Source organism: Carlito syrichta, unplaced genomic scaffold, assembly GCF_000164805.1.
Source record: "Carlito syrichta isolate Samal-C Ts95f unplaced genomic scaffold, Tarsius_syrichta-2.0.1 Scaffold302941, whole genome shotgun sequence".
Classification (NCBI taxonomy): Eukaryota; Metazoa; Chordata; class Mammalia; order Primates; family Tarsiidae; genus Carlito; species Carlito syrichta.
The window spans coordinates 3278-26011 of record NW_007247037.1 but is presented as its reverse complement, the minus strand read 5'-3'; the positions used below and the strand labels follow the sequence as shown (position 1 = coordinate 26011).

At 42.6% G+C, this 22734-nt stretch overlaps 1 protein-coding gene across 1 annotated transcript in view; it reads right to left on the bottom strand.

The window, feature by feature from the left end:
* Nucleotides 1–20642, bottom strand: part of LOC103259644 (AP2-associated protein kinase 1-like) — a gene marked incomplete at its 5' end in the record, with an annotated part of 41143 nt that extends 20501 nt beyond the window's left edge. The window contains 6 exons of the mRNA XM_008057301.1: nt 6400–6504; nt 8645–8802; nt 10612–10841; nt 15362–15643; nt 19156–19505; nt 20488–20642. Of these exons, the coding sequence (XP_008055492.1) occupies nt 6400–6504; nt 8645–8802; nt 10612–10841; nt 15362–15643; nt 19156–19505; nt 20488–20642 (1280 nt within the window). The remainder of the gene's footprint in view (nt 1–6399; nt 6505–8644; nt 8803–10611; nt 10842–15361; nt 15644–19155; nt 19506–20487) is intronic.
* Nucleotides 20643–22734: the final 2092 nt, after the last annotated feature.

The following is a 22734-nucleotide window of genomic DNA, read 5'->3' as shown; positions in this document are numbered from 1 at the left end:
TCCAGCTGTGCCCTTGGGCAGGTGGGTTGTTGGGGGGTCACCTAAGATAATGTGCAGAAAAAACACTTACCCAGTGGGCTGAGCATGTCCCATGTGCTAGGTACATGTACGCTATTTTTATTACAGTCATAACTTTACTCTAAAATGTATTTGTGGCCGGGGCTTTAAGTCATCTTGAAAATAGGCTGGGCTCGGTGGCTCAGCCTGTAATCCCAGCACTTTGGGAGGCCGAGGCAAGTGGCTTGCCTGAGCCCGCGGGTTCAAGACCACCCTGGGCAACTTGGTGAGCCTTCGTCTCTACAATAAAATAAAAATAGCCAGGCATGGTAGCACGGGTCTGTAGTTCCAGCTACTCAGAAGGCTGAGGCAGAAGGATTGCTGGAGCCCAGAAGGTCGACGCTGGAGTGGCCGTGAGTGTGTGTGCCACTGCGCTCCAGCCTGAGTGAAGAAGTGAGACTCCAACCCAAAAAAAAAAAAAAAAAGCCGGGCTTGGTGGCTCAGCCTGTAATACTGCGCCTTTGGGAGGCTGAGGTGAGTGGATTGCCTGAGCCCGTGGGTTCGAGACCCGCCTGGGCAGCGAGACCTCATCTCTACAATAAATCAAAAAATCATCTGGGCGTGGTAGCGCATGCCTGTAATTCCGGCTACTCGGAAGGCTGAGGCGGAAGGATCGCCGGAGCCCAGCAGGTCGAGGCTGCGGTGGCCGGAAGCGGCCACTGCACTCCAGTCTGGGTGACAGAGTGAGACTCCAACTCCAACTCCAAAAAAAAAAAAAAATCGCCAGGCTCGGTGGCTCAGCCTGTAATCCAACGCTTTGGGAGGCCAAGGTGAGTGGATTGCCTGAGCCCATGGGTTCAAGACCCTCCTGGGCAACTTGGCGAGACCTCGTCTCTACAATAAATTTTTTTTTAAATTAGCCAAGCATGGTAGCGCGTGCCTGTAGTTCCAGTTACTAGGAAGGCTGAGGCAGAAGGATTGCTGGAGCCCAGCAGGTCAAGGCTGCAGTGGCCAGGGGTGTGTCACTGCACTCCAGTCTGGGTGACTGAGTGAGACTCCAACTCAAGGAAAAAGAATATATATATATATATATATATATATATAGCTGGGAAACCTCCTCGGGTTCCCTCCCACTGTGGGAGCTTTTCTGTCTTCTCAATAAATCCTGCCTTCTCAAAAACAAACAAACAAAAAACTGCCATTTGCAGATGTCAAAGCAAATATAAATAGGGAAAGAAAGGTAAAAATAAAACCAAAATAAACCTCTTTTAAAAAAAGCCAGTTCACATGGACAATGAAACATAACCATATGTAATAAATGAAAATTAGGCATTAAAACTGAGGGTGGTAGGGCAAGTGGACAAAATATGATTAGGGACCTCTGTTGTTAATACTGGTAAATCCACAATCCTAGGCTCTGGCACAAAGAAACCCTTCTCATTCATTCAGCAAACCTGTACTGAGCCCAACTGTGCTAAATGCTGGGATTTAGCAGCAAAGAAAACTCTCCCAGAACTTATTCCATGATCCTTTTGCCAGAGAAACTATATCCTACCCAGGCCCATGACTAGTTATTTTGATGTTCTATCTCAAGGATACAGTTGATATGTCTGGTCAGCCATGTGGCATAGCAAACTTCAAGAAAATTTTTAAACCTGACCAAAATATCAATATGTTTAAAATTTACACAGAACAAATAATAAAGCTAAAAATGAAATAAGAAAAAATTTAAATTATCTAACAAAAAGTATAACTCCCATATAACTCTTAAAATAATAATAAGGCTGGACATGGTGGCTCATGCCTATAATCCTAGCTCTTTGGGAGACCCAGGTGGGATGATCGCTTGAGCTCAGGAATTTGAGACCAGCCTTGTCTTTACAAAAAATAAAATCAGTTAGCCAGGCATGGTTGCACGTGCCTATAGTCCCAGCTACTCAGGAGGCTGAGGTGGAAGGATCATCTGAGCCCAGGAGGTCAAGGGCGCTGTGAGTCATGATTGTGCCTGACCAACAGAGTGAGATCCTCAACTCAAAAATAAAATAATAATAATGAGAATATCATATGAAGACTTGTGAGCTATGGTTAAAGCTCCACATAACTCCAGTTTTTTCTTAGTAGGGAAACACATACTTATCGGAAAGCACTCTCAATAAACAGTATAATCCTCAGGGGTTGAAATGGGGGCAACTGGAAGAAGAAAGAGCTAAAAGGTTATTGGAAGATCCTCAGGTGAAAAATCCTCCCTGAAGATTATAATTGGCCTCCGTCCTCACTTGTGCACTGGTGGAAAATGACTGTTACACTGAGAAAAAACTCAGAGCCTACATACCTTTTTCTGTTTTAACTTTTCTGAGTAGGGGTCTCACTCCGTCACCCAGGCTGGAGCAGTGGCACGATTACGGCTTACTACAGTCTCAACTCCCTGCACTTGGGAGATTCTCTGGTCTCAGCCTCACGAGTAGCTGGGACTACAGATGGGCATGGGGTGCATGACGCCCATCCTTTTTTTTAAAGAATTTTTTTTTAAGAACACATAGGGCCGGGCTCAGTGGTTCAGCCTGTAATCCCAGCACTTTGGGAGGCCAAGGCGAGTGGATTGTCTGAGCCCGCGGGTTCGAGACCCACCCAGGCAACTTGATGAGACCCCGTCTCTACAATGAATCAAAAATTAGCCGGCATGGTAGCACATGCCTGTAGTTCTGGCTACTTGGAAGGCTGGGGTGGAAGGATCACCGGAGCCTAGCAGGTTGAGGATGCAGTGGCCAGGAGCGTGCAACCGCACTCCAGCCTGGGTGACAGTGTGAGTCTCCAACTCAAAAAAAGAAAAAGAAAAACAGGGAAATATAATAAAGATAAAAGCAAAAGTTACAAAATAAGACAGAAAAACAGCAGATTTTATAAATCTGAATTGTCTTTGAAAAGATAATAAAATAGCAAACCTCTAGTTGGAGTTACGAAGAAAAAGAGACTGAACTCCTGGGCTCAAGCATTCCTCCCACCTCGGCTTCCCAAAGGTTCGGATTACAGGTAAAAGCTGCTACGCTTGGCCTGTTCTACTTTAATTTAAAAATGTTAAAACTGTAGGTGATTTTCTAGTAAAAGATAATTATGAAAGTTGCCTCATTAAGAGGGAGAAAACCTGAGAGAAGGCTCTGGAGCAGAGGGTCTATGTCCCATCCCTGTTACCTGCTAGCAAGTCACTGCAGAAAAGGGACTCTCTGTGCCTCAGTTACCTCAACTGTAACCAATGTGGGGATGATCTATCAACTTCAAAGCATTGTTGAGAGGGTTAGATGAGGCCAAATTCATAGAGCACGAATGACAAACTGGGGAAAAAGTTTACAATACATGACATATGAAGAACACTTACAAATTAATTTTAAAATGGCAAAGAACAGGGACAATACAAATTCTCTTCCCTCCCCCCAAAAGGCTAGTATGTAATGTCCTCTGTCTAAAGCCTTTGGACTGGACTGGGTAGGGAAATGGAAGAAAAATGACTCTCATTCATTGTTGATTGAAACAAAATCTGTGTAGTTTTCTCAAAGGACAATTTGGAAATATGTATCAAAAGTCTTAAAATATACATATCTTTTGATTTAGCATATAGTCTGCTAGAAGTTATCTTAGAAAAATTATGAATGATATAAACAAAAATCTAGCTTCAGGAATATTTATGCGGCAAAAAATTGGCAACAACTTAAATATACATAAAAGGGGATATTAAATATTACTTTCTTCCAGGAATAATCATATTGTAGACTACTATGTATTGATATGGAAAACTACTAATTCTCAGAGGACATTTATAAAATGAAAAATAAACTGGGCCACAGATAGCCTCTCGGTAATAACCTACAGCAAAGACTGCTTAAGCCACATCAGTCACAACGCAATGAAAACATAGTAACTCTTACATACAGAAGAAATCAAAACTTCAATTTAAAAATACCCAGAAATCAAGGAGAATAAGAGAGCATTATACACCAAATAGTATAAAATGGCAGACAAAGTTTTAATCAGAAATCAATTTATGAAGGTTAGAATAACCACTAGCATACTTAAAGAAAGTGGGCAGAAAGAATACATTACAAGATTAAAAGTAGAAATTAATCAGCATAATTAAAAGGATCAAGTTTAGAAGCACATTAGAAAATGAAGGAAATACCCTCATGGAAATCGGAACTGGCATCCAATTCCTGAATAAAACCCGAAACCCACAGGTCATAAGAGAAAAGACAGACAAGTGGGACCTTATCAAACTGACAAGCTTCTGCAAGGTCAAAGAAACCATCAAGAGAGCAAGGAGACAGCCTACAGACTGGGAAAAAGTATTTGCCAACACCAGGTCTGACAAAAGCTTAACATCCTGGATCTACAAGGAACTAAAACATGCTGAAAAGAAAAAAACAAAAAACCCCATTATAAAATGGGCAACAGATATGAACAGACACTTCACAAAAGAGGACATCCGAGCAGCCAACAAACACATGAAGAAATGTTCAACCTCACTAATCATCAGGGAGATGCAAATCAAAACCACACTGAGATACCACCTAACTCCAGTCAGAATGGCAATTATCAACAACTCAAAAAATAACAGCTGCTGGAGAGGGTGTGGTGAAAAGGGAACACTTCTACACTGTTGGTGGGAGTGTAAACTAGTGCAACCTCTGTGGAAAGCAGTGTGGCGATTCCTAAAAGCTCTAAATATCAACCTCCCATATGACCCTGCAATCCCCCTACTGGGAATATACCCTGAAGAACTCAAATCACTCTATAAAAAAGATACCTGCACATGTATGTTTATTGCAGTGTTGTTCACAATAGCAAGAACCTGGAAACAACCATGCTGCCCATCAAAAGAGGACTGGATTAAAAAAATGTGGTACATATACACGATGGAATACTACGCAGTCATAAAAAAGAATAAAATCAAGAATTTCGCAGCAACCTGGATGGAACTAGAGTCTATAATACTGAGTGACCTCTCACAGAAACAAAGATCCGAGTATCACATGTTCTCACTCATATAATGGACCTTGAACATCCAATGTAATACTATAAGAAAAGGACTGACGGTACTGGGAAACTATGGGGGGGGGAGGGAGATGGGATTAACAGTACAAATATCTGTCTGGGGAAGGGGAAACACCTCTTATCAACAGGGTGCCTGAATGAAACGTACTTATACACCTAACCCTTAACTGTACCCCACAAAACCATAATAAAAAATATTGAAAAAAAAGATTCTACAAAGAATATTTTCATAGTTCATGTCCACTGCCGAAGCATTTGCAATAGTAAAATACTGACATCAAGTTAATGTTTTAAAAAGAAGCATGTGGCTACATACATTAGGATACGTTCATATAATGAAATTAAATGCAGATATTTTAAAAATTACATTTAGGAGCTTCCTTAATGAAGTAGGGAAAACATGTTAGGTTTTGAGTCAGGGTCTTACTCTGTCACCCAAGCTGGAATGCAGTGGCATGATCATATCACAATAGCCTTAACCTCCTAGGCTCAGGCATCCTTCTGCCTCAGCCTTCTGAGTAGCTGGAACTACAGGTATGTGCCACCACACCTGGCTAATTTTTTTATTTTTTGTAGAGTCAAGGTCTCACCATGTTGCCTGGGCTAGTCTTGAACTTCTGGGCTCAAGCAATCTTCTTGCCTCAGCCTCCCAAAGTGCTGGGATCACAGGTGTGAGCCACCATGCCTAGCCCATATCACGTTTATCAAGTGAAAAAATTAGGTTTTAAAATATGACTATACAGATATATATCAGCATCTTAAGCAAGGGAAAGGGAGCTAAAATTGTACAAAATTTGGTCACATGTATTTTGGGAGGAACATCCATAACTTTCATTAGATTCACAAAGCTATCTTGATCTTAAAAAGGTTAGATGCTACTAACAGACATCAAGATACAATTCCTGTGCTCTCGCTCAGTGGTGAGATCATGGAGGATTTTAACTTTCTTCTCTATGAATTATTAACTTTTATATAATAAATATACATGTGTTTTATTAATAAAAGGGAAAATTAGTGTCTTATTATTGCTTCTATAATTTCAAAAAATCTCATTTAACCCCCCCCACCAAAAGCATGCACATACACACACAAACACAGTTTAGTAGAGCTTGAGGAACTTGCTTATGACATGTTCATGTACTAGATAGAATAGTCCTGCTTATTACTGCCAGATCATCCTGTTACTTTAATTCAAAGTGATTCTAGAGCTTTCACTAACCTTTTTGATTGGAAAGCTTTTGAATATATGTCACTGCCAGGATTTGAGCCTCACTGACATGCTAGAGTTATCTGTGGAATGGAAAACAGTGTGAAAGTCATAACAGTGAAACTCGTGTTTCAGGCATTTGCCATACTAACCGGTTCCAGCAGGAAATGAGGTCGTGGCAAAAGCATCACCTTGGGTTGACTGAAAGCCTGGGATCAAACTCTCGGCTGAGCCTCCAAGCTTCTCAGGATGTTTGCCTGGAGGGACAAAACACCACTCAGTTCATTCTAGCAGAATCCTGTGATGCATATACACAGGTCTGAGGTGAAGGGCACCCTCTGAACTGACTTCTGGACGTGAATACTTTTACTGCATTAGGGCAACACCTTGGCTCTTCCAAGGTCCTTGTCTAGTTGTTGCAATGACTGAGAGAACAGCTGAGACAAAGAAGAAAGTTGCTAAGAAACAAAAGAGGCCAGGCTCGGTGACTCAGTCTGTAATCCCAGCACTTTGAGAGGCTGAGGTGAGTGGGTTGCCTGAGCCCAAGGTTTCGAGACCAGCCTGGGCAACTTGGTGTAGACTTTGTCTCTGCAATAAATAAAAAAAAAATTAGCTGGGTGTGGTAGTGCGCAACCGTAGTTCTGGCTACTTAGAAGGCTGGGGTGGCTATGAGTGTGCCTCTGCACCCCAGCCTGGGTGACGGAGTGAGACTCCGACTCAAAAAGAAATGCAGAGAATTCAAAGAGGTAGCACATCATCAGTTCTGCAAGACAAAAAAAAGTTATGGAGATTGGTTGTGCAACAGTATGAATATACTTACCACTATTGAACTGTACACTTAATTAGAGGGTAGTTTTTGTTATGTTCATTTTACTGCAATTAAACATTTAAAAGAAATAAATAAACATAACAGAAAAGAGAGGGCACAGAGGTAGAACCCTAAAGCTCAAGCATATTAATTAGGTTAGAATGCCCTCAGCCCTCACGTGGAATCTATTGACTTTTACATAATTCTAAAAGAGTTTGGTGATCTGTTTTCCATGTTGGAAGCAGTTTAGGGAGGGCAAGTGAGAAAAGGGAGTGGTGGAGATGGCATAATGAGATGTTATAAGGGACAGGCATAATGACAGTAGCTTAATGTGAATGCTGACAGCTGAGCAGTAAGAAGAGAGACAGGAAATTATTAAAACTCAGGGTCTAGCTATTCGGGTGTAAAAATACTATAGTTTTCAATAGTCTATGAAGGTATTTCTGTTTATATTACAGAACAATAAATAGTACACATAACAATGAAACTGAGTTGTTAAATAAAGTCAAATCCTATGCCCTATCTTCCATTTTAAAAGGCAGGAAAGTAATATCATTTTTTAAAGATTTCTATAAAATAATAAGGCCAAAATGTTTGGTCCATGGTCCATATCACTTAGTTCTGATCATTCCTTTACCCTGCAACTCTTGTCTACACTGAAGTACTCTTTGAACTGTCTATTTCAGAATTTTTTCAGGATGTATCTGTTATTTTCCAGAGTGTGTGCATGTGCTTGTGTGTGTGTGTGTGTGTGTGTGTGTGTGTGTGTATGCTGCCTTCCAAGTTAGACTGTCTTTTAAGCAGAATTGAATATTCTATTTACTTAATCTTCTTTCTGTGGTCTCAACAGTAATGCAGGACTGATCACAGTGAAGGATTCAGTGTCCAAATGAGGACACATTCATGGACGAGCAGTGACAACTTTCTGGGACCAAAAAACCCACCTAGGATGAGGAACCACCACACTGTTCCAAGGAGTACCATGCCTGGTGCTATCTACTTGACCTATGCTACCAAATCTTTCCTTATCAATCAGGTTCAGTAGTTCACACCTAGTACTTTTGGAGGCTAAGGTGGGAGGGGGTACTGCTTGAGGCCAGGAATTTGAGACCAGCCTGGGCAACATAATAATATCCTGTATCTACAAAAAAATTTTTTTAAATTAGCCAGGCATGGTGGCGTGCACCTACAGTTCTAGCTACTCAGAAGGCTGAGGCAGAAGGATCACTTGAGACCAGGAATTCAAAGTTACAGTGAGCTATGATTAAGTCACTGCACTTCAGCCTGGGCAACAGAAAAATAGAACTACAACAAAACAAACTAAACCAATTATTCCCTAAGCATCACATGTTCCTTGCTGCCACTTACAATAGACCAGGGCTTCCTGAAGATGAAGAGACTTTAGTGCTCTAGTAAAAACAAAAAATGACTTATATACATACTTTTAATCAAGCCCTTAAGGAAAGGCCCAAGCCTACATTTTCACATGTATACCCCCTTCTAGAGTTAAGATTCACTTTAATTCCTGGTTATTTCTCAGCACAGAGAATTTGTAATCAAGGAACACAAAAGAGACATAAATTACTCACCTTCCCCTAGCTTGGCGAAATCTTTATTTAGCAGTTCTTCAGCTGTGAGTTTGGAGAAATTGTCATCATCGAAGGGATTCCACGTAGAACCTTCCGAAGGATTATAAACGTTTTGCTGGGAGGTCCGAGGAGAGCCTGATGGAGTGGTGGTGGCAGACCTAGGTAGGTTCCCACCCCCGCGAAATAAAAAGACATATAAAAGTTGAGTAAAACAAAAAGCGTCAACCTATTTACTCTTCGTTTCAGGATCACATTCTTTCCTGAATCAAGCCATCATTTTCCAGTGTTTTCCTTAAAAGGCTTCCACAGCAATGGAACAGTTTCCACAGACATCTTTTCCACTTTGTGAAACGAACGTCTCCTTTCCTTTGTGAGCCACTACCTCCCACTACTTCTCTAGTCTGGCTTAGTTGTGTGGTCTCTCAGGATCCAAGAGCAACCTCTCCTTAGGCTGTGTACCTATGCTGACCATGATAACATCTACAATAAAAGAAGGGGCTGGGAGAGAGGCCTACCTGGACTTCCTCCCGTTTTTCAGAATCTAGCATGCATAGAATTAAGGGTCATCATCACAGTTAAAAAGAATTAAGATGGCTACACTATTCTAGGTATGTAGGTATTATTGCTTAATTTTCTTTTAAAGTCTCTCTTAGCCTAAAGATTTAAATTCGGCTGTATAAGAGTATATGGTTCAATGAACGCTAAGTGTCTGAAACTGCATTTACTCAACACTCATCAAAATCCACTTTATGTCAGGCACAGAGCCAGTCACTGGGGTTACAAAGGTTGACTAAGACAACGCCCTTGTCTTAGAGAACTCACAAGCTAGGTTAGCCAGACATACAAATAATTAATAATAATATAATGTAATACATAATCAAAGAAGGTCCAGAGAAAAGGATATATTATACCAGAGAAAGGGTTAAAGAAAAGGTGTCTTTTGACAGGGATCTTGGTGAATAAGTGAGCATTTCGCATTTGGTAAGCAGGAGGGAGGCAGTCCCAGAAGAGAGGACAGAACGAACCCAGGGCTCGTGAAGGTAGAGAGTGGCAAGTGCCCTGTGTGAGACAACAGGCTTTGCTGGGTCAAGCAGTGGGTTCAGACATCATCCGTCAGAAAATGGGGAGCCAATAAAAGATATTCGGCATGGACAGACTTGGTCGGATCAACAGTTTATTGAATTAATGTAGTTATTTTGAGACAAGGTCTCATTCTGATGCCCAGGCTGAAGTACAGTGGTACAATCATGGTTCACTGCAGCCTCAACCTTCTGGGCTCAGGTGATCCTCCTGTTTTAACCTCCCAAGTAGCTGGGACTACAGGTATACACCAGCAGCCTAGCTAATTTTTTTTTTTTTTGAGTTGGAGTCTCACTCTGCCGCCCAGGCTGGAGTGTAGTGGCACGCTCATGGACACTGCAGCCTCAACCTGCTGGGTTCAGACGACCCTTCCACCTCAGTTTCCAAGTAGAGTGTGCCACGACACCCGGCTAATTTTTTATTTTTTTTATTATTATTATTATTATTATTATTATTATTATTATTATTATTATTATAGAGCTGAGGTCTTACCAATTTGCCCAGGCAGGTAGTTTGTCAAATTTTTTTGTAGAGATTAGATCTTGCTATGTGGCCCAGGCTGATCTTGAACCCCTGGGTTCAAGTAATCCTCTCACCTTGGCCTCCCAAAGTGTTAGAATCACAGGCATAAGATAAGCCATTGCGCCCAGTCTCAGGTTAAGAGTTTAGAAAACATTCTGTAGAGCACTGGGCCAAGTAGGTAACGATTTCTGATGATGAGTATGGTCTATGTACTACAGGCAAATTCATTTGCTTAGTAAACACAGACACACACTATTACAAATCTATCCACATACATCTATGTACTTATGCAAAGAATCACACAGTTACAGCCTAGCGAGACCTTGCCAAAAAGGTAAGAAGAACAAAGAGGAAGTACCACATACTTGGACTTATTGAGACTGGCCTCAGCTGCAGCTGCCTGGAGCAGCTGGGTTGATTTGCTGGCAGGGACCCCAAAGACTGCACTGTGGGTCACATCACTGAGAATCCGCCTATGTCCAGCACGTTGGGTTTTGGGGGATGAAGGAGGAGTGAGAGATCCAAGTTTCTGCCCCTGGCTGGCGGGAGGTGAGGTTGTCTGAACCTTTGGCTGTTGTCTTACTGGGGCTTGAATCTGCGAGGAAGAGAGATGGGAAGTGTTTTATTGGGAAACAAAGAGGAAAAGGAAAAACAAGTAAGCAGATAAACATGACAGAAAAATGCCATGACAGCTAACATGGGACTCAAATGGTGAAGTTTATCAATAATACCTAGGAAGAAAAAACAGGCTTTGACAATCTGAGCTGCAACTCTGAGACTGATACCAACACAGTATTTGCCCGGTACTTAAACATAAATTTCAATCATCAATAATAATATACAGGATAACAATATGTAATTCAGTCCAGGGTCTGAGATTATCAAAGCTATTCCTAGCTCTAAAGATGTAGACTTTATCTAAAAGGACCACTTTCTGTTTCTAATGTCACATAGGAACTCATTCAGAATGCTTCCAAAGGGCAGGCAGTAGACCCTGTTGCTACAGTTAGAAGCCAATGAAGACATACCTCCAGCTCAAACACATTTAAGCTGGATGATTTCTGCTAAGAGATCCCCAACTCTCTGCCATAGCTGGGCCTACTGATGAGGAGTGAGTCACAGAATTCCACTGTGATTAATAAAGGGGAATGTTTTCTAATTTGCTGTTAAGGCTGTTTATTTCATTGATGGGATGGGTCTACAACATCCTATTCCTGTGACAACCCCTGAAAAAGTGTATAACATTAGTTTAGTGGGATTAACTTGTTCCAATCTTCAGTTTGGAAATAGCTTTGAAAAACTGGCAGAGAATATAATGAGAAAGAAGAAAAAAAAGTTTCTGATGGTGTTTGAGCTAATAACACAAGCACTTGTGGGCTCTTTTCAGAATACCGGCCAAACTGCCACCACAGACCAACAAACAAGTGGGAATATCCCTGTGACTACATGCACGGTCCTTAAGCATACATCACCTTTATGAAGAAAAATGAACAAAAATGTTAAAAAGCCACCCAACCCCTTTCCTTAATGCTATCAATTTATAGATAAAATTATTTCAGATATGAAATGCCCTGGAGATTTAACTATCCCTTCCCTCCAGTCCCTCATCTCAGATCAGAGTCATGGCTCCATGCTGTAGTTTGTTCCCAAATTCTGTTTAGGAAGGTAGGCTCTTAGAGAGTTTAGGGAAACCAGAGTGTCTAGCTCCTTGGGTCAGGATGCTTATAGCTTGTAATATTGACTGTCCTTATACCATCCTTGGGACTTGAAAATTTCCCGAGGGAGATTATATATACGTACATGTCAGTATACCATCCATGTTACCAACAAGTTGAATGATACAATATAAGGTTCTAATATCAATCAAAGGTTAGCATAGCTGCCTCACTCAAGGGAAGCAGAGTACTCTGTGAAGAAGATCAGAGCTCCACTTCAAACTTTCTTCAGGGGTCCAGAGTTGCGCCTATTACAAAGCTAGCTAAATGCAACATACACAGGGGCCAGAGGGCTTTAAGGACACACTAGATTGGATTATTTCATGAGACATTCAGTACTGAAAGGGGTACTGAAATGCAGAGTCCCTTTATTTTGAAGAAGCCACACTACTTGGAGAACATTTTCCCTTCCCCTTACCATTTCTCCACATGCTGAATGATGAAGATCTGATGCCTCTATTGGGACACCTCACCCTACATCAGCAATCTACTAACACAAAGTAACTCCCATCTGTTCAGTTACTCCTCACAGCAACCTTGGCAAGCAGACAGTTTTATCTCCATTTAGAATCAAAGAATGTGAATGAAAGGGACCTTAGAGAACACAGATTCTAACTCCTGCATTTTGGAGATGAGACCACAGTCTACTGAGGCCAAGTGCTTATCCAAGGACTCAAGGTTAAGGAAAGCAGAACCATGTCTCTCCTGACTGCCACTCCAGACTCTTTTTTACACCATGATGTCTCTTCATCCAAAGACGGAGTTAGAAAGAGGGAGAAGGAGCCATACGAAAGAAAAAAAGGGCAGACTCAGATGTCTATCTTATTAAAGATTTTTAAAAATGTAATTATAAAAAGAGTATAATCACATCAAGAAGTGTAAAAATGGAGAGAAGAGACTTCTACTGCATAGCTCTAATACCACTCTTTTTTTGATGCCTTATTTTAAGTCTATTTTTAAATACATACTTTCACAACTCTTTTAACATTACCTCGTGAGCATTTTTTTCCATATTGCTGTACAGACTTTACAACCAAGATTTTTAGTTGGGGTCCTAAACAATTTGGGTTATTTTCATTCTTTGGACCATTACTAAAATTGCAATAAACACCTAGGGCATATGGCCATTTTCCCTTTGCAGACTATCACTCTAAGATGGCTACGGGTACTCTTTACGTTCATTTACTTGCTTCTCTAGATAAACCTTGCCAAGAGTCAGTGGAAACAAGGATGAGTCAAAGCTGGGAAGTTCTACGGCTTCTGGCTGAAGCACAGTTTGCTTCTATTGCCCCTTGGTTACCTAAACCAATTATCCCAGAACAAAGTATTCAAAGTATTTTTTCACCCAACAACATGGAGAAGGTTCATAATTCCCTCTCAAGAGAGTGGACACTTTTGTCCAGGGAAAGCAAAAGGAAGCCTCATAAGATATGTAGTTAGTAGCAGTTGATCATTTCATCACCCTGAATGGGAATTTGTTATTAGATCCTTAAATACAGATCAGGATTCTTTGGTTCATGCCCCAGCTCTGCTACAGTCAGTCTGTATGTCTTGGGCAATTATATTCTAGTCTGGGCCTCAGTTTCCAATTCCATAAAATGAGGGGACTGGACTGGATAAGATCACTTCTACCTATTTCATGTAATAATTTTTTGAAAACCTTTTTTCAAACAAACAAGAGGAACTTTATCTCTTATTAAAAATACGAAGTGTGGCTGTCTACCACATGACTGCAAGAAGACTGAGTTGTTTCGGAAATGGAGGTGTAAAGACACTGAACACACACTTAGCTGAGACTTAAAAAGGACAATCTATTTACGGCATTGCCTCCTTTTGAAGGGATGTAGGTTTTCTGGTTTAAGATGGGCAAAAAAAATTCTATCAGAAACCAGTCCTCAGAAAGATGGTTTCTTACTTTGCCTACATTTATCTAGTAGTTGAACTTCCCTGGGAATAAAAGGGTAGCTGTGACACTCTGTTGGCCGGTTATGCAAGATGTTTCGTCCTATCATTATGAAATTTTCTATCACTATCACTCAGAAAAATCAGAGTGCAGAATAAAGATCACTTATTAAAGGCCAAAGCACGATGTGCCTGAGTATGCTGAAACTGTAGAGGCCAATCAGGAGAGGGATTCTGATGCCCAATTTCTTTTTTTTTTTTTTTTTTTTGAGTTGGAGTCTCACTCTGTTGCCCAGACTGGAGTGCAATGGCCGCTCCTGGCCACCGCAGCCTCAACCTGCTGGGCTCCGGCAATCCACCTCAGCCTTTCAAGTAGCCAGAATTACAGGCATGCGCTACCATGCCCGGCCGATTTTTTGATTTATTGTAGAGATGAGGTCTCGCTGCCCAGGCGGGTCTCAAACCCGCGGGCTCAGGCAATCCACTCACCTCAGCCTCCCAAAGGCGTGGGATTACAGGCTGAGCCACCGAGCCTGGCGCCCAATTTCTAAATTGATGAGATTGCTCAAATGATTGGATACTCAGATGCTCTGGTGCCCCAGGGGGGTTAGGCCATGATAAATGGGTCCAGGCAAGCAGCACCCTGAAGGGGGCTTCAAAGTAGACTTAAATGATGTGGCTAGTAATGTCATCCAAGACAAAGAATAAACACAACACTATCAGGACTCAGGGTAAAGATGCAGGCCCACATAAGCCTCCAGAGACAGAAAAGGACACAATGAATCAAACTGTCCCTTGAAGAAGGGAGAGAGATTCATTCTACCTAGGTCCTTGTCTAGTCGAAAGTGGCATTGACAGAGACAATGAACAGCTACCTTCCACCATCCTAATTTCCGAATGATAAACATAAATGTTCTTTTATGGGTAACAATAAAGGAGGGAAACACACACACACACACACACACACACACATTCTTCCTCAGTAGCCTAGAGTCATTTCTTCCCCCCCTGTGTCAGGGTCTCGCTCTGTCACTCAGGCTGAAGTGCAGTGGCATGATCATGGCTCACTGCAGCCTCAACCTCCTGGGCTTGGGTAATCCTACCTCAGCTTCCCAAGTAGCAAGTCTACAGGCACATGCCACCATGCCCAGTTAGTTTTTTTTTGTAGAGATGAGGTCTCACTATGTTTCCCAGGCTGGTCTTGAACTCCTGGGCTCAAGCGATCCTCCCATCTCAGCCTCCCAAAGTGCTGGGATTACAGACGTGAGCCACTGCACCTGGCCTTAGTATCATTTTTTAGAAACCTCTCTCTACTTTCTACAGAATACCTCATACTATTTCTGTTTTGGGACACATCTACAACAGATCAAATATTTTTTACCCAGCGCTAGTATAGAGGCCCCCTCATCATTGCTGCCACCTCCTTCTCGCCCTTCCCCTGGGCCTCACTGCACACTCCTCTTCTGCTTTTGCGCTACGAGCCCTGACTGAGTCTTACTGCTGGTTCCTGAGCAGGGGCTGGCTGTGGGGTTGCAGCAGACTGTGCCTGGGACTGCTGTACTGCTGTCAGGGCAGGCTTTTGCTGCAAGGCAGCCTGCTGAGTCATCAGCTGTTGTGGATGCAGGGCTGTGGCCAGCTGCTGCTGTTGCTGCTGCTGCTGCTGCTGCTGCTGCTGCTGCTGGTAGAAGTTCTGCATCAGCTGCTGCTGAGAGCCTCCTTGCGATACCACAGGGAACTGAGCAATCGCTGGTGGCTGGGCTGCTGGATGTACTGCCTGAAACTGAGCAGGAAAAAGTGGCAAGAAATGAAGAGGTGAAGAAGGGCCTGTCACAGAACAACAGTCACAAAAGATCAGTGTCTTAGTAACAGAGAAAACCAGTGCTGAAGACAAAAGCAAAGGCAGGCAGAAGTCTCATGATGGGAACTTCAGGGCACTAAAATAAACACAGTAGTACCTTACGCTGCCAGGCTCCATCTATTGCACCAAGCTGCCTCCTGCACTGCAGACTGGCCTTCCAAGTGGGTTTCTAGGTCTGAGGGGAGCTATCTGACCAAACATCGTGTGACTCCAGAGCTGGAGTATAACAGAAGCTAATAAATGATCTTCCAATCACAGAAGTAATCCCTCTTATAAAAGGATTTGAAGCAGCCAAGATTTACATGCTTCCCTACCTGAACAGGATAAATGATGACATTGAAAAGAATAACCTAAATGTTAACCCAACTATTAAGACTTATCAAATCTTTCTGAAAATTATTCCCTGAGAGCTCTATTTTCATTAAACTCTGTCATCTTTAAACATTCAAAATATTCTGGATACTCTACAACACTTTCTAAATGTCTCTTTAATCCCCACTACTAGGAACTATGTGCTAGGCACACAGAGCACAAAATAAAGGCCTGCTGATGAACCAAAGTCAAGATCTTATCTTTGAGCAACCCAAATACTGTTACTTAGTTACAGTATTAATTGGGAGGATGCCGTCCCTCTATCAGGGCAAAGATAAAGGGTCAACAAAGAAGCGGCAAATATTGAGTTGTTTCCAATATTTACAACAGCAAAATATTGGAAATAACTCAAGAGTCTATCAACAGGAGATCAACTCATTGTATAAATTATGAGAGATATAACCCGAAGGATATATCAAACAGAATACACTCAAGTTGTACACAGGAAGGAGGGATACATACGGGTTGGAGGAGATGGAATTTTTGCAGATTTAATTTTGAAACTATGCAAATGTTTTATATATTCATAAAACAAAATGAAATCAAAATTGAAAAAGCAATAACTAAAAATGAAGCAAATAAACCTATGTATCAAATTGGTAGCTAGACTTCCCAGAAAATGAACATTCTAAGGGTAAAAGGGATAAAGAAATCTTAAACTATTTTCAGTAAACATATAGATATTACCATCATACAGGTAATTAAGTCAACTAACTATGTTAACTGTTAGTAATCAAAGTTTTCAGATAAGAAAAATAAAACAAAAGCCAAAAAGTTAAATAAATATCCTATACTCACAAATCTAAATTAGGAATATAAATCCAAATTCATAATACGTATTCTCTAACAAATCAAAACAAATGTTCTTTTTTTATGTTTCCCATAATATTTATTTGCTTATTCTACTTTTATATAATTCACATGCAATAAAATTCACCCTTTTAAAGTTTACAAGTTATTACAGTCACAAAGCTGTTCAACCACCATGACTATCTAGTTATAGGACATTTTCAAATTTTCTTATTGTCCATTGAGAAGGCCTAGAAACAACAACCAACACATTAGGCAAATGAGTACCTCTAGGACCAAAACTGTGACTTTTAAATATCATTTCCATTCAAAAGAAACATGGCTTCTGAGAAAAATGGATAATTTCCATTTGAGGGCAGAATGAGCCTAGACAGCAAGGAAACCATTCAAGACCACTGGAGTCATATCTAAAGCCCCAGGAGCCAATTTGAAGAGACTTCTACTAGCCAAAGTTGTGAAAATTTGAGCATTAAAATAAATAAATTTTTTTAAATGCATGTATTGAAAGATAACAATATGTTAAAGTCCATGAATTCATAATGATACTAAACAAAAACAAAACAAAAACCTCATTGTTCACCTTTGGGCAATATGAGGGAACAAATGTGCAACTCTAAAAACTGGTAACAAGGAGAAATAATCAAGCATTTTTTCTGCCTTTTACATACAAACAGGACCTCAAGGTAACTGAAGAGTTGATGAAAAAATTTCTTCATAGAAAAATTCCAGCAGCCAGGTGAAGTGGTTCACACCTGTAATCTCAGCATTTTAGGTGGCCAAGGCAAGAGGATTGTTTCAGCCCAGATGTTCAAGACTAGCCTGGGAAACAGTGAGACCTCATTTCTAAAAAAATAAAAATTAAAAGTTATCCGGGCATGGTGGTATGTGCCTACAGTCCCAGCAACTTGGGAGGCCAAGGTAGAAGAATCTCCTGAGCCAGGTTTGGTGGCTCAGCCTGTAATCCTGTGCCTTTAGGAGGCTGAGGTGAGTGGATTGCCTGAGCTCGCAGGTTCGAGACCCGCCTGGGCAGCAAGACCTCATCTCTACAATAAATCAAAAAATCAGCCGGGTGTGGTAGCACATGCCTGTAATTCCGACTACTCGAAAGGCTGAGGCGGAAGGATTGCCGGAGTCCAGCAGGTCGAGGCTTCGGTGGCCAGGAGCGGCCACTGCACTCCAGTCTGGGCGACAGAGTGAGACTCCAACTCAAAAAAAAAAAAAGAATCTCCTGAGCCCAGGAGGTGAAGGCTGCAGTGAGCTGTGATCGTGCCACTGCACTCCAGCCTGGGTGACAGAGTGAAACCTGGACGGAAGGAGGGAAGGAAGGAAGGAAGGAAGATAGATCCCAGCCCCTAAATGAAGAGAGGATGCTAGAATATCATTTTGCCATCCCTAATGAATTAACAAACTTGGGAAATTATCATACTAACAGTGAACATCAAACATATGTACAGACAACACCTAAGTATACTGATTGATCTTAATATAAATAAAAGAGAGAACAACCACACATTAAAGGCCTCCTGATGTGATACAACAGGAAGAACAAAGAACTGTCAAGCTGAGTCAAATCCTGAGTAAGCCTCAAAACATTACCACTATCTCCAGAAGACGGTCAAACATATCAAAGGACAGCACAGGGATGCAATCAGCCAAATTCAGAATGTGGAAAATTCCACCGGACACAAAACCCAGTTTCTTAAAAATAAATACATAACAAAAGGGGGAAAAAAGAAGGAGAAAGAACCTAGGGATAAAGGGGTACTTAAAAGATATATCAATCATGATAAAAGTAGTATATTCATGGTAAAAAAAAAATAGGAAAAGACAATGGAAAAGAATATATACAAGCCAAATGCAATCTGTGGACCTTGTTTGGATACCGATTCAAACAAGTCAGCTTAAATTATGAGACATGAGAAACAAACACTACTGAATATTTGGTAACAAGAAGATCCTATTGTTATTTTTCCCACAGTATGATAATGGTGCTGCCCGTTATGCAGAAAAAAAGGAAGAAAAAAGAGTCCTTAAAAAGGAGTTCCTTTCCTGAACTTCCTCAACAGGTGAGGAACTCCTCAGGCCTGAGAAGAAGGGTAAAAGGCTTGGATCCACTTCTGCTTTAGCATCTACAACGACGAGAAGCAATGATGTCCTGGTTAGTGGCTCTCTGGGAAGAGACCTTTACCTAGTGGGCCTTGTGGGTCGTGACTCAGACATGCAAAGCAAGGGTGACCCTCTGACCACCTCACCTGCTGAGTCTGGGCCTGCTGGGGCTGCTGCTGGTAGAACGTGCCTGCCGGCTGCTGTGGTGGCGGTGGCTGCGGCTGCTGTGGCGGTGGCTGCGGCTGCTGCGGATGTGGCTGCTGCTGCTGCTGTTGCTTGAGGAAGAGTTGCTGCTGGTGCTGGGGTGTGGCCTGGGCCTGAGCGGGCAGCCCCTGGGCCTGAGTGGGCAGCCCCTGGGCCTGAGTGGGAGGTGCCTGCTGCAGGGTGGGCGGGGCCTGTGGTTGCTTGGCCTGAGGCTGTGGCAGAGGCTGGCTGGGTGAAGGCTGGGCCTTTGGTTGGGGAACACTGGCTAAAAGGCCAGGCGGATTGCCGGGTCCTGCAACGAGAATAAACTCCACATAAGGGCTCAAAACGCTTCCAGACAAAAATGGCTTTCTGTCTTACCAAAGCAATAGAGTGGGTGACAAGTGGGCAGAGATCCTCCCAAGATCCATGTGTTCCTCACTGTCTTTCCACATGTGCCATCTTCTTGCTAAACGATGTGCTTCAGATTTTTCAAACAAGGTTCAATAACATGGGTCAATACTTACTTCCTTCAGAAAGTCTTCCCTTACCTAACATCTTTGTCTATTAACCACTCCTTTAGTCAGCACCCAAGTACCTACATATTCAACTTCCTTTGATGCTACAGTACATACAACCTTTGCACCTGTTAGCATGCTGCATGACAAATGCATTCTTTGGTCGTTTTGCATGTAGCGTATCCCAGTCTGGATGCCTGCCTATGAGTAGTTTGTCACCAAATTCACCAAAAACAGCTTCCTGGTAGGAGAAGTAATGGCTGTGTTCAGTTTCTTGATATTTCAAACCAGTCCTTTTTATGAAACAAAGGTCACTCATCTCATGAGAAACAGAATGTCAAAACTTGGAGGAGTGACAGATACTTTAGGAGACAAATTATTAAAGACACAATGTTCCTCTGTGAGTGCCAAAAAAGGTAAGTCTTGTTTCTTTCAAGGCAAAAAAAAAAAAAAAGGAAGAAGAAAAAGAAAAGATATAAAGAGGTAGGTATGGAATAAATGAACTAAATCACAAAATCAGGGCCAAGACTAGAAAACACAGAGACAACAGGCTTGAGTGGTCTTAGAGATCCATTTTAGAATTCAGTAAGGTCTCCCCTTTGCCAGCCATTTGCCATACAATTTCAACAGAAGCTCACTTCCTGTTGCTCAAGGAAAATCGTTATTCTTTGTGTCTCTGGATTCCATTCCTAAAGCAAAACCAGTCTTTTCAAGACTTCCCTGTCATCCAGGATAACAAAGAGGGGCACAGACTTTCAAACCCATCTAGCTACTGACCTGCAGCCTGAGGTAGGGGCTGAACTGTGGCCCTCTTCCGAGGCGTCAGGGCTGGTTGGATGGGAAGGATTCCTGGGTTCGGCTGAGTCTGCCCAGCTTTAGGCCTCTGGCGGGGGGCAATTGAAGTCTCCGTGGTGGGAATGGGATCCGTCAGTCTAGAAAGGGAAAAAAAGAAGGTTCGTGTTGAAGTGTGGGGCAAAGGGAGGGCGAGGGCAGAGTACACGATGCTTCCCCTCAACATGCACCCAAGCCGTGTCTGCTTACATGACTGTTCTCAAAGGATGGCCCACAGGATGCCATTGTGTTACTAAATGTTCTGAAAACATGTTTGAGGAGCACATAAGTTTTTAACACAATGATAAAAATATACTGAGCAGACTTTCTTCCAGTAGAATTTTTCATGCATGAGTATGCACAGAGAATCTCAAAGAGAATGCTATAGAGAATGCAATGTTTCTTGGGCTTATTTGATCTTGGGGCCCTTTTACCCATCACCTCCTGGGGAATTTTCCAAAATATACTTTGGATGATGATGCCAGGTTTGAGGCAGGTGGTTTTCAGATGTAGCAGGAACTTAAACTTGGTTACAACTAGCTGTCAAAATGGTCTCTCTATCATGAAAAGCATGCAAATGAGTAACTCTAACATGGCAACTAGAAGGAATAAATAAATAATTTAAGATAAAGGATTTTAAAACAAAGAGTGTGGGGAAGTTCCGGTAAGATGGCAACGGCATAGGTGGAATTGTAAGATGCTCCGAACCTGAGTTCCCAAAAAGACTCTTACTTTTCTTCCCCCATCCCCCTGCCCACGGCCAGCCGCACTGATCTGAGGCCTGGGGACCCTCGGTCCCACGCAGGGCCGGATATTGCAGGGCCCAGCTGCTGCTGCTCCACTATACGTGACTCCCGCCCGCGCAGGAGTCTCGGGTCTCGGCTCCCTCCCTGGCTACATCGTCTCACCCAGCACCCAGCACCAAGCTGCCGGTCACCCAGGGAGGCTCTGGGCACCGCCCCTCAGAGATACCGGTTCCATTTCTGGCTGAAGTACCCTGTGAGGGGCCCAGGGCCACTCTCACCACTCACGGCCTGCCCTTTGGAGCTTTGGAGCTCTGGCGTACTAGGCCCACCCTGGCTGAGGCACTCAGCGCGTGACCCCATGCTTGTGTAAGGAAACAGCATATCTTAAGGAGGTGCTGATCGGAGGCTCTCAGCTCCAGAGGAGGGAACTCCAACCCCCTCCTCCACCCCAGCCCGCTGGTGGCACCCCGGATCCAGCACCCAGCTGTGCAGCTGATCCCCGGTGCCTCCCACGCCACCACTGTCCATCAGAGTGGATTGCCCAGGGACCCAGATGAGCGGAAAGAAAAGATCCGCAAAAGAGAAACTGCGAGCTCAGCCATTCTCCAGGCAGAGACTTGCATTGCCCCGCCCACCTATGAGCAGCATCCACCTCCGTTCCTAAGGTAACATGGCAAAGCAGGAGACAAAGCCCCTCCCCTACGCTGAATCAGACAAAGGCAACTAAGTGTCACAGACCTCCCAGGCAGCAGGCTAAAAGAACAAAACCAAGCTGTGAGTAAATCTAGCTGTCTGCACAAAGGGGAGAGGCTGGAGATCAGAGTTGAAGAGACTTTAGACACTCAGGAAAGATTCCAGAGCTAGTCTGATTTCTTATTTTGACTTTTGATTTTATCATTTTGACTGTTTTGCTCACTTTTGTTTGCTTTTTGACTTACATTATCTGTCTGTGTTAGGCAAAACGCATCAAAATGTATGATTTTATTGGTCTGTCTTTGTGTAGCTACCAGTATTCTTTAGGGAATTTTGCTTGCATGTTTTTTTCACTTCTTGCCAGCCTTGTGTCTCTTTTTCACCTGTTAGTTGGTATGTATGTCTGTTTTCCCTCTCACTCTTCTCTCTTTCCAACTTCCTATTGACCCCCCCTTCCTCCATTATTTCCTCTTTTGTACCTCCGTTTGTTCCAGGGACCAAACCTACATCCCACTGCACAAACAGATTGTAAGGCAGTGAGAAATAGGTTCCAGTGTGCCCATACACCTGTTGGTGGATGCTGGAATCAGCAGATAAATTCTGAATCACAGCTTCCCCCTCAATCAAATCTCAAAACTGCAAAAAGTACAGTTTGCAGTCCACACTCCAACCTCAAAAGTGAACAAAGCCAGAGGAACCTCATAAGGAAGAACAGGAGATTGCACAAGCAAAGCAAAAGCAACCCCACCTTCCC